General features: G+C 45.3%; 1 protein-coding gene across 2 annotated transcripts in view; it reads right to left on the bottom strand.

The window, feature by feature from the left end:
- TRPM8 (transient receptor potential cation channel subfamily M member 8) overlaps positions 1–12577 on the bottom strand; it is a 111995-nt gene that overhangs the window by 14719 nt on the left and 84699 nt on the right. For both annotated transcript variants that reach the window (XM_060232453.1, XM_060232446.1), the window contains 3 exons: positions 11207–11348; positions 7849–8020; positions 5287–5464 (listed from right to left, as the gene is read on the bottom strand). In XM_060232453.1, coding sequence (XP_060088436.1) covers positions 5287–5464; positions 7849–8020; positions 11207–11348 — 492 coding nt within the window. The remainder of the gene's footprint in view (positions 1–5286; positions 5465–7848; positions 8021–11206; positions 11349–12577) is intronic.

Genomic DNA, 12577 nt, shown 5'->3' with positions numbered 1-12577 from the left:
GCCAATCCTCCAAGACCTTACAGGGCCTACATTAGGGGTGTGTGGCCTAATATGCAAAGGAGTTCCTGCCACAAAAATGTCCTGTCTCTTTGGTATTATACACTCCGCTCCTCCAACCTTGGTTTTCCCAGGCACCACCCCCAAATCTTCTGGAATTCCCCAACCTGGAATTCTTCAAAACTAGCAGACATCTCACTTTTAAAGTGATATTCTAATATGGAACTCCCCTCACGTTCCCCAGGAATACTCCCCCCACGTTCCCCAGGAATACCACTCTTCTCTGAGAACTCTTCAGCTCAGTTATCTGATTTACTGTTCCATCATATAAGTTCACAACAAACTTGTATTCCAGTTACATAATTATGTGTGCTTCCAAGTGGTGCATTCACACTACACGAAATAATGTGTTTTACATCCAAATTTTTATTTGGATCCGGGTTATTTAGTGTAAAATCCGAGTGTTCAATCCGGGTGTAAAACAAAAATCTGGGTGTAAAACACATTATTTAGTGTAGTGTGAATGCACCAAAAGTGTTGAACTTGCGTCCTGATCCTGTACATGCTTACTCAGAAGTATACCATGTGGTGAACAATGATTTACCCAGAAGTATCTGTCTAAATACAAGTTACAAAATAAAGTAAATATTGCAAATTCCAATTATGTCTTGCGTTTATTTAGGAAATTTATATGTCACTTCTCCAAGCGTCCTGATCAAGGCCGGGAAAAACAATACCATAACATCATTTAAAAATACTGTAAATTATTGATATAAAGACAAACAAGCCAGAGAAATAAAAATGCCATCAGACAACCACCGAGTGCCTTAAACAATCCATAAAATAGATCTCAAACCAGAAACAGACTATAAGACAGAAAGATACCTTATTTAAAAACGGGGGTAGAAAGAAATGTTCTGGCTTGGCGCCCAAATGACAGTATAGTCAGGCCTCGGATTCAGTGGGAGCTCACAAGAGCACAGCTCCTGAACCTTTTTGACAATTCCACCTCCTTCCCACCTTATCCATTGAATAGAAGGTGCAGCATAACAATCCCTGGATGAGCTCCACCACCTTTTTTTCTACAAAACAACCCAAGTGAACTGTGGTGGCAGGGAGGCATTCCAAAGATGTGGAGCCATTCCTATAAATACCCTGTCTCTAGTTGCCATTCTCCTCCCCTCTAAAGGTGGGTGCACCAAAAACAGGGTGGATTGGACAGTAGTTAGGGTGGATTGGACAGTAGTTAGGTCCTTAAGGCAATTAGACCCTTTAAGGTACGAACCAGAACTCTGAATTATGCCTGGAAGCAGATGGACAACCAATGTACATCTTTCAGCACAGGGGTGATACAGTGCCTATATCCAGCCTTCTATCTCTCTCTCTCGGCTTGGCTTCGCGAACGAAGATTTAAGAAGGGTGCAATAGTCCACGTTCGCTGCAGGCTCGCTGGTGGCTGACAAGACCAATGTGGGACAGGCAGGTCCGGCCACAGCGGCTGCAGGGAAAAGTCTGATTTAGGGTTGGTCCTGTAGCAGTGCGATTCCTCAATCTCCTTTTGTATTTTTCGACCGCAAGTAAGGATGCCCGTTGACCGCGGCTAGCCAACTGGGGTGGGGGAGACGAGCTTTGTTTAGGCCACCTTTTCTAGGCCCCTCTCCGTGTGGAGCAAGCAGTGCTGTCCCTAGATAAGGCTGCTTGGTCGTTCAGGGTGCTGCCGAAAGATGCTTTCGTCTCCGGGTTAGCATCAGGCGACCAATATCCTGAACCGCCTACATGCAGGATCGGGACTGCGGCTTCCAGTGGCACCTTCCACCTGCCGTTTCGCCCCTTGCCTATCGCTGCAGGACTTGATGCGTTGTGGGTTGTGTGTGTGGATATGCCCTTCAGGCCTGCGCAGAGGAATTTTTTAGGTGAAGCGCAGTGTGCGCGGTACTGGCTCCACCCTTTCACCTGGGGGCCATCTGCCATGGCCCAGTAAGCCGGGACGCCGGCAGTGAGTCCTCCAGGTGGTAGGTGTTACATTAACGAGCTCTATCTGCCCGGGTTTGATGTTAGAGTTTTCCTTCTCTTAGGCTGACGAAGTTGGTGGGCCCAGCCTGCCCATCCGGTTATACCGCCGGACAATTCGGTCGCACCATGACGTAGCAAACTCTGTGAAAACGGGGGGGACCAGCGAGAAGGTGTTGCTACGGATGCAGTAATGCAGGAGAGGCCATTGCAGTGACCATCTGCCAGGCATAGCCAGACAGTGACCACGCGGCGTTCACTACACCGGGAGAGGAGAGGCTATGTATTGCGCATGCACTTTCCCTGGGGGGGTAGGATTCCCAGAGGGAGCCCACCCCCCCCCCCCTCAGCCTTCTATAATAATCTGATAATTGAATTTTGGACCAGCTGAAGTTTCTCTTTGATTTCAATGGACTTAGACTGGAATAACTCTGTACTGTACAGCAATGTTTGGCATAAGGACTTGCCATAGGTGTTGATTAGACCTCAGGAACCCTTCCTAGAAGCTAGCAAATTCCCATCAGACAGGAATGGAGGAGGCTAATATGGAATTCAGGAAGAAGGGTGTCTTTTGTCGAGATAATCCAGATCACATGAAGTGATGGTTTTGCTTTACTCTGCTCTGGTAAGACCTCACATGGAGTATTGTGTTCAGTATTGACCTCACCTGGAGTACTGTGTTCACCCACATTTTAAGAAGGATATAGACAAGCTAGAACGGGTCCAGAGGAGGGTGACGAAGATGGTGAGGGGACTGGAGACCAAGTCCTATGAAGAAAGGTTGAAGGAGCTGGGCGTGTTTTGCCTGGAGAGGAGGAGGCTGAGAGGTGGTATGATCACCATCTTCAAGTACTTGAAGAGGATGGTGTAGAATTGTTTTCTGTGGCCCCAGAAGGTAGGACCAGAATCAATGGGTTGAAATTAAATCAAAAGAGTTTCCAGCTCAACATTAGGAAGAACTTCCTGACAGAGCGGTTCCTCAATGTAACAGGCTTCCTCGGGAGGTGGTGGGCTTTCCTTGGAGGTTTTTAAACAGAGGCTAAATGGTCATCTGATAGCAATGAAGATCCTGTGAATTTAGGGGGAGGTATTTGTGAGTTTCCTGCATTGTGGACTAGATGACCCTGGAGCTCCCTTCCAACTCTATATAATTTGTCTTTTTTTTCTGGGGCAGGGTGGCAGAAGAGAGAACTTGGAGCTGAGATGGGAAGAAGTCTTGAATATGGAATGGAAATGTTTTAGGACCATTTGAAACTTAATGAAAGATGGCAGTGAGGCATAAACCTGGACTGAAACAGAAATCAGATAGTTCTATTATTTTCTGGCCTCTGTTTGATTATCCACCACCACAAGGGACAAGGTTTAGACCTGGTGGAAGAAGACTGATGATGGTCATTTTGTCCTTTGCCCAGTAGCAGCTAGACAAGCATTTGTTAAACTATATGCAGTTTCTTCTTTGTAATCAATGACTGCAAATACAAGTGAACTTAAAAATTTCCACGATACCCATCTACAAGCATAATTAGGCCCACCCATACCAAGGCCTAAAGGGAAGGTGAGGATACTGTTGCCTTGATCTGAACTGCTGTGACAGCTGACAAATGAGATTCTCATGGCTTCCTCCACATCCACATAATTTGACAATGGTAGCCAAGAAAAGCCTGCAGTTCTTAATTTTTAAAAGGGGTCTTTTAAAAAAGACACAAATTGAGATTCTAGGTCCAAATAACTAGACAGCAGGGCTTTTTTTGAGCAGGAACACAGTTCCGGATAGCTTGGCATCAGGGTGTATGGCCTAACAGGCAAATGAGTTCATGCAGGGCTTTTTCTACAAAAAAAAGCCCTGCTAGACAGCCATATGTCTAGTTTGTAATTTGGTGTAGGCACTTGGCAGTAAAAATGGATCCTATCTGTGTTGGAAGGTGGTGGAATAAATATGCTCATCATTATGTTCTAGCAATTTTGGAACTAGGACAGCTGAATAACTCCCACATTCCCACAGGGCCTACTCAATGGCTCTGACTCTGTGTACTCCTGGCCAATGGCTGTCTGTTTTAATTCTTATTTTTACTGTTTTAATATATATGTTTTAACTATGTTATTTTATATATTGTAATCCACCCTGAGCCTGCTTGCAGGAGGGCGGTATATATATTAGCTAAAATAAAGTACAAGATCACAGTCCTAGTTTAACTCAGTATTATTTTCAACCAATTATCGACAGTATTATAAAGTGATTCTGTTAATGTCACTTATGAATTATATTTATCAGAATAAGTTTGGGAAACTTATGGCTATATTTAATAGCTATCTCTTTACCATTGTTGTACGGCATTGTATTTGTCCTTCATTCTCTTGAACGTGATTTAATTGATCATTACACTCAATAATTGCAAATGTAAGAAATGTGACCAACACATTTCATTTTCAACTGCTTTCCCACTTATTCAGTATGTCTCTTGAATCAAGCCAGCAAGAACCCACCCAGTTTTGAAACACAAACACGGCTGTCAGGATTAAACATTGTTTATATAAAGCCCACCAGATGAAGACTGTTTATAATTTCCGAAATTACAGAACAGCACAGTCATAAATTTCTATTGCTAATACTGCAATTAGCATCTGAAAGGAAATAATAAAACACAGCAGTTCTAATTTAACATGTAGTACCACAGGCACGTATCCAGAACATGACTGAGGAATTCATAATAGGATGGGTCCCAACAAGCATTTCTGGGTACAAGGACTTCCACTCACAAAGGGCAATTCCCTCACTGAGAGCCTGAAATGTCCTCCTGAAATCTTGTTCCAGGGGGCTCCTGAAGTGCCCCCTGAAACCCTGTTTCTGAGAGACTTCCCCAAAACAGGATTTCCGGGGGTATTTCAGGCTCCTGCAGGTGAGTAAGGCAGGACACTTGCATGCCACTAGTGGCCTTGCAGTCAGGAAAAAGCTAGTTGGTAATCTAAGCCAGTGTATCCAATAAATCGACCAATTACCTCAGTGATACCCACAAAGTCAAAATTAGACTTTGTCGACACAATGCTATTTCATGTACAAATCTCCTCTTATTGAGACTCATGCTGATAAGAAGCACAAAACAAAGATTATTATCACACAGTATGCTGGTTGTAAATCATATCTATGATTACCTTAGCCATGGGAAGTACAGTAAATTATCTAGCCTGTGATTTAGCCTGAGCTAGCACTCAGATTAATAAATTCTATGAGCCAGACCCTTTGGAATTACAGTGTCAGCTAAGTTTTGACTTAATACATACCCAAACATGGCTATTAACAAGTTAACCAGGAGGATGTTGGTGGACAACATGTAGATACACACAAGGGGAATGGTGATCCACTCTGGAAAGCGGGGACGGTTGTTTGAGTCCAGTTCTACACACAGAGGTTTGGATTCATTCCCCGTGAAGGTACAGTGTTCAAAATTGTATGTTGTACCTGTCACAGATTAGAAAGAGAAAAACATTCTTGAAAGTTCAGATGACTGCAAAGATTTGTCTACTATCTGTGTACAGCTCTTTCACCAGAACATTCTGTGAGGACTACCAACATCTCGACTGCACGCCCAACAACTTGTGATTTGGACCCTTGCCCCTCCTGGCTGATTAAATCTTGCCAGAGGGACCTTAGATGTCCTTTATGGGACATCATAAATAGATCCCTCTCAGAGGGGCGTTTTCCAGCACCCTTGAAAGAGGCTATGGTCCATCCCCTCCTGAAAAAGAGTACAGCAGACCCGGCCGAATTGGCAAATTACCGACTGGTCTCTAATTTACCGTTTTTAGGTAAAATTATAGAGAGGGCAGTGGCGTTGCAGTTGCAGGGCTTCCTGGATGATGCTTCCATCCTTGACCCCTGCCAGTCTGGCTTTCGCCTGGGCCATGGGACGGAGACAGTGCTGGTCGCCTTGGTAGATGACCTCCAGCGGCATCTGGATCGAGGTGGCGTGGCAGTGCTGATGCTGTTAGATCTGTCGGCTGCGTTCGATACAGTCAACCATAGGTTACTGACCCACCGACTCGCTGACATAGGGGTTAGGGGATCGGCCCTACAATGGCTTTCCTCCTTCCTCAAGGTACGGGGACAAAGGGTGGCAGTTGGGAGTGAGCTGTTCCAGCGGCACACACTAGATTGTGGGGTGCCGCAGGGAGCAGTTCTCTCCCCGATGTTATTTAACATCTACATGCACCCCCTTGCCCAGATTGCCTGGAGGTATGGACTTGGGTGCCATCAATATGCAGATGACACCCAGCTCTATCTGCTAATGGTTGGCCGGCCTGACTGCGTCCCAGAGAATCTGGACCTGGCACTGCAGGCTGTGGCAGGTTGACTTAGGCTGAGTGGGCTGAAGCTGAACCCGACAAAGACAGAGGTCCTTTGCGTGGGTCGCGGTGCTCTTGGAGGACAAATTTCTCTCTCAGTTTTTGATGGTGTGCCGCTGAAAGCGGCGCATTGAGTCAGGAGCTTGGGAGTGTTATTGGAGCCTTCACTATTAATGGAGGCCCAAATAGCAGCCACTGCCAAGTCGGCGTTTTTTCATCTGAAGTGGGCAAGGCAGTTGGCTCCCTTCCTAGAGCGTCGGGACGTAGCAACAGTGATCCATGCAATGGTCACCTCAAGATTGGATTACTGTAATGCCCTCTACATGGGGCTGCCTCTGTGCCAAACCCGGAAGCTGCAGCTGGTGCAGAACGCGGCGGCTAGGCTGTTATTAGGACTCCCGAAATGGGAGCACATACAGCCGGGGCTGCGCGGACTGCACTGGATGCCAGTTGTATACTGGGTTCGTTACAAAGTGCTGGTTATCACCTTTAAAGCCCTATATGGTCGAGGAGCTGCCTACCTGAAGGACCATCTCTCCCCATATGAACCCCAGAGAGCACTGAGGTCAGCTGGGAAGAACCAGCTGACTATCCCCGGGCCGAAGGAGGCAAAATTAAAGAACACCCGTACACGAGCCTTCTCCATTGCAGCTCCACACCTATGGAACCAGCACCCGGAAGAAGTGCGGGCCCTGCGGAGCCTTGAACAATTCCGCAGGGCCTGCAAGACCTTCCTTTTTAGGATGGCCTTTACCTGACTGAATGATTGATGATTCGCCTTAAGTGATTCCGCCATAGTATTTACACCTAATAGAGTAGCACTAGGAATGTTAATTTTAATTGGAATGTTTTTAAGTGAATGTGATTTTAAAACCTGTTGTATAATTTATTGTATGGATTGATGTTGTTAGCCACCCTGAGCCTGCTTCGGCGGGGAGGGTGGGATATAAATAAATTATTATCATCATCATCATCATCATCATCATCATCATCATCATCATCATCATCATCATCATCATCTATGGTAATCCTGTTTCTGTGAAATTTGGCTTCGCCTTCCATTGCTTCAGCCTTGGCTTTTTCAGACAATTCTCATTGCCTGAGGCTGTGATCACACACACTAAATAATGCACTTTCAATCCACTTTGAAAGCACTTTCCAACCGGATTCTGCCAGTCAAATCCAGTTGGAAAGTGCATCGAAAGTGGATTGAAAGTGCATTATTTAGTGTGTGTGATCACAGCCTAAGGGGATCAGAGATGGAAGCATAAAGCAATACAGAGAGAAATTCTATGCATGTTTTACTTAGCAATAAATCCTATCTTGCCCGAAAAGACTGTAGCCCTATTTGCTTTTATATGACGATGGTGGAGGTGCTACATCTTTTCCCACAGCGGAGCGCAGTAGAGGAAGGATTTGGTGGCTCCTCTGGGGACTGCATACTTATCTCCTTCCTACTCCAACCCCCGGCTCATTAGCATTACAGCTCAAGTTGGATACCATCAATGTCATCAGGATACTGCCCAAACATGGCAAGGTAAGGCTCATAAATGACAGATCGGAATATCCATTCCCAACGATGTTCATTCTTCCGCAGGATGCCTTGTCTGGCTACACCAAAGGCCACCATCCACACAGCAAAGAGAAACAGGAAGAAGAAAACATCTATCAGCTATAAAAGAAAGCATAAAACAAAATCAGTCCGGTTGCGCTAAGTTATACTGAGCAAGTATTAAGGCTAAGAAAAATCAACATAATTGCCTATTATTTTCACATTTCTTCAGTTCATAGTTCAGGTCAGACCATCTGGAGCACTGATTCATCTCATCAAAGATTTTTTTAAACCTTAGAAAGTGAGTGGTAGCTGAATTTTATAGCAAATGATTTTTTTTTTTTGAAACTTGAACATGTCTAGTTTTAAAAGATCAATGAAAGCCAAGGATGCTGCAAGCACACCTCTGTTCTGATTCTAAATTGTGAATAATTAAACCAAACTTCAAAAAAAAACTCCCCCCAACCCACCTGTTTTTCAAACAATCAAAAGTGGCTAGTAAATTATTTGCACATTTACACATGGCTTTCTCAGTCCTTCATCTGTAATCTTTGTGTTAATAAGTCAATGTAATAACAAGGTGCTTCAATCCTATTCTATATGTGTGCAATATGCTTGTCTTTCCCCCAGTTTTCCCTGTCTGAGTCTGGATCACAAATACTTCAGATATTGCTGGCATAGCCTTCTCATGGCTTCCCACCCCCCACCCCCCAGTCTGCTCCTGCAAGGATCCTCTCCTTCAATTAGAATTCTTTTCAATTAGTATGGCAAAAATGTGACATGAAATGCCCAGTGGTCCAATAACCTCCAACACAGAGAAATGTCATGAAGCAGCATCCAAGAAAGAAGGGAAAACTACAGAGAAACCACCACAGAGAAACCTCCACCAGTTTTCAATTATAGGGCCGTATCACATGTTCAGGGGTGGTCTCAGTCAGGCCTTGAATTCAGCGGGAGTTCACAGGAGCACAGCTCCTGAACCTGATTGTTCCCCCTCCCCACCTTGTCCATTGAATAATAATACAGCTGCATAAAAATCCCTGGACGAGCTCCACCTATTTTTCTGCAAAATGACCCCTGGTCTTAGTGATTCTGGGATCGCAGGCAAAAGCCCAGGAAGACACTCCAGAATCACTGCCACACCCCACACACCTGGCCCATCCCAAGGAGGGACCATTGCCCTGAGCAAGGTGTGCATGTGGCAACCACTGAGCCAGCCACTGCCCATGCCCCTAAGGGGGCAGGCAGGTACATGAATGCAGTAACCAATCTCTGCCTGAAACCCGAAGGAGACAGGCACTGACCCAGCTGACTGCTGCCCAAACTGCTGAAGCTAAGTACTGCCTGAGCTCCAGAGGGGGCGGGTGGGTGCCCACCAATGGCCATGCTGGGTGGCCTGCATGCAAAGACTTCCCCTTCCCTCTTCCTCTGGTCCTTCATTACCCCAGAGAGTGAAGGTTAGCTGGCACCTGGATGGCATAACCAGTGCACTCTGCACATGTTCAGAAACTCACTCATGCCCAGAAAGGCACTCCAGAATTACAGCTTCACTCTCACCAAGTGTGGGGTGGGCACACTAACTCCATGGCTCAGCTGCACCAACACAAGGAAGCTGAACCAGCCGTTAGGGTAGAGAGGAGGCAAGTGGCTGGTGTGCTGGCTCTAACACAGTTCCTGAGTGACCTGTGCTTGGCTTTAGCCAGGCTCATCTAAGTAGCCACCGGACTCTGGGCTGTCTGCGTAGGAGCTGCAAGGGCTGGGTCGGCTGCTGCCCTACTCTTCACAAACTGGCTGGTGGCAGGTCTGCGGGGGGGGAGGGGGCGGGGTCTGTGGCTTGGCCAGGGAAGTAGGTGGGGGAGCACCAGCACAGGGACATCCCAACCCAGAGTTGGGGTGGCTTCCCTGAGCTTGTGCCTTTTGGAAATTGAATATGTCTTAGTTTGACGTCATTGATGTTTGGTTACAGGATGGCTCTTGGATAAAGCTCATTTGCAAAACATGGGATACAAAGTTGACAAACACGTAAAGGGAACACAGTACCTTTGGAGCCTTTGTTTTGGGAAATTGGATTGACCACAGCTTTTGGAACTGACTGCGTTTGAATTTCCAGGGGAAGCTTTTTTGAATGGACTCTTTGCATTCTCCTTGGAACCTTCTTGAAATTCATTGTGGAATCCATCCCCACATAGAAACTCCCTGTATATTTGTGGTATCTTTATAAACAATTTGGACACTGTACTCACTTATTAATTGTTTATTTCTGCGTACACAGTGGTTTTACTTTGTCTCACCACCACCTTCTGTGGCAGTGATTTCCACGTTAATCACTCTTTGGGTGAAGAAGTACTTTCTTTTATCTGTTCTAACTCGACTGCTCAGCAATTTCATTGAGTGCCCACAAATTCTTGTACTGCGAGAAAGGGATAAAAGTACTTCTTTCTCTACTTTCTCTCTCTTTTGCATAATCTTGTAAACCTCTATCATGTCACTCCTCAGTCGACATTTCTCCAAGCTAAAGAGCCCCAAGCGTTTTAACCTTTCTTCATAGGGAAAGTGTTCCAACTCTTTGATCATTCTAGTTGCCCTTTTCTGGACTTTTTCCAATGCTATAATAACAGCCAATGCTGGCTGTTAAACTTCTACTCATTTGCATATTAGGCCACACACCCCTGACATCACCATTGTTTCACACACAGGGCCGGTGCATGGGAGTAGGCAAAGTAGGCAGTCACTAAGGGTGCCACCTGGCCTAGGGGGCACCACTGGGTGCCCCCCCCCGACGCATTACTCTGGCTCCTGACCACTGTCACCTTGTCTTCTCCCACCACCAAGCTGCCCTCAACAAAGCCAAGCCACCCCCCTCTCCCCAATGTGCGGCTTGGTCTCCCACCTCATCCTATCCTGCCACCCTCTTTTCTGGTGTGACCAGCAAGCACTTATTCGCACAATTTTTTTTATAACATATCACATTTTAAAAAAAATAAAATCAGTAAATTAAAAATGTGAAAAGTTTCAAGTTTGGCGCTCTTTATTTTCCCTATATTTTTTAATAACTGGGGGAGGGGGGCGCAAGTGAGTGATTCACCTAGGGTGCCAGGAAGCCTAGCACTGGCCCTGTAAAATCACACAGGGCTTTTTTTGTAGAAAAAGCACATCAGAAACCTATTTGCATATTAGGCCACATCCCCTGATGCCAAGCCAGCCAGAACTGTGTTCTTGTGCGTTCCTGCTAAAAAACAAACCCTGCTTCTAGCAAATGCCAGTGGGAAACATATTCACACAATTATAAGTACATTTATGTCTTACCATCCTCTGAAGCATTATTATTTTGGGCCCAAGATTCCTGCTTACTGTGAAAATATGAATGAGCCGCAGAGTGAAAATAATGTAATCCAAGCAAAAGATGACTCTGCCGGAATACCAGGATGTTTCATTTGAAGACTGGAGCCTGCAGAAATAAACAGATGGTACATTAGAGAAAATTAACATTCCAATTATGTGCTCAACCTGGAAAAAAATTTTAATCAGTTTCCAGTACTAAATTTTAAAAATCTAAATCGACCCACAAGTAAGACTTTTACATACTCATCACTCACCAGAACAGTTTTGTTCATTGCAAAGCTATAAAGCAGTGTCCATTTTTGTGGAGTTATAGAAGCCTCTTGAGCATCCTTAAACATTTAAAACTCCAAGTGAGGCTATACTGATGACAGTGGGAGCCACTGGCACCCTAGAGGATCAGGGCCTTCACTATTTAGCAGGGGTGGGGGGAGCAGAGTGAGGAAGGAAGAAGGCAGAGGAGGACATCTGAGTTGCTTTTGCAAAAATATACTTGTGTGGGGAGGGGCCCTAACATTTTAAAAATGGCAGTCTCCAATTACTGATCTCAGTGGGGGCCATTCCCTGTTCTGTGGCGCCCTCGTTAGCCAGCCTCCCTTCAGGGCTGGGCATGGGGGGGTTGGCTCAAGAGAGATGCACCACTGGGTTTTTCCTGGTGGCCATAATGGCCATTCTGCACCTGAGTCTAATAACTTCTTCTTTCAGAGGCTCTTGGAAAATATCTTCCCTTAGAGACATAAATCCTCCACATACAGTGACTCAGTGCCTCTCTGCAGGACTTTAACAAGCCAAAAAATTACACAGAAGCAAATTAAAAGTGGTGTCTTCACACTCCCAGGACCTTAGTAATGCAAGTCAAGCAAAGCGTACCGAAATGATCCTAACAACAGGAACTAAAAAAAAATACCTCTGCCACCTGTGTCCTGATTAAATCAGGCTCCAAGGGAACAGGTCTGAAAGATTTTTATTAGCAAAAGAACCATGTGAAAACATCACAGATAAAAGGCAAATCTCCAGCAGTTGGGGACTCATTCCTAGGAGCTGTCCATTGCCTAATTAATCTAAATTGTTTGTTTGTTTGTTGGGGGGGAAATTGCCACCTTTCAAGGAACCTGTCTGAGGTGACTTACAAACCCAGCCCAATATTTAAAAATGTGGAACACAAAAAAAGACCACTAACAGCTTAAAATACCAGTTTCTAGACTAAAATGGTGTTAAATAATAATTAACTGTGCTGGATGCAATTCAGCTGATGCAGCGGTAGCAGCCAAGTAACTTTTCACCACTCTCACTGACATCTCATAGGCTTTCAACATGTGAGGGGAAAAATGGACACTG

Source organism: Heteronotia binoei, chromosome 1 (assembly GCF_032191835.1).
Source record: "Heteronotia binoei isolate CCM8104 ecotype False Entrance Well chromosome 1, APGP_CSIRO_Hbin_v1, whole genome shotgun sequence".
NCBI classification, from domain to species: Eukaryota; Metazoa; Chordata; class Lepidosauria; order Squamata; family Gekkonidae; genus Heteronotia; species Heteronotia binoei.
The sequence above is the reverse complement of the archived record's forward strand: the minus strand, read 5'-3'. Positions and strand labels throughout refer to the sequence as shown.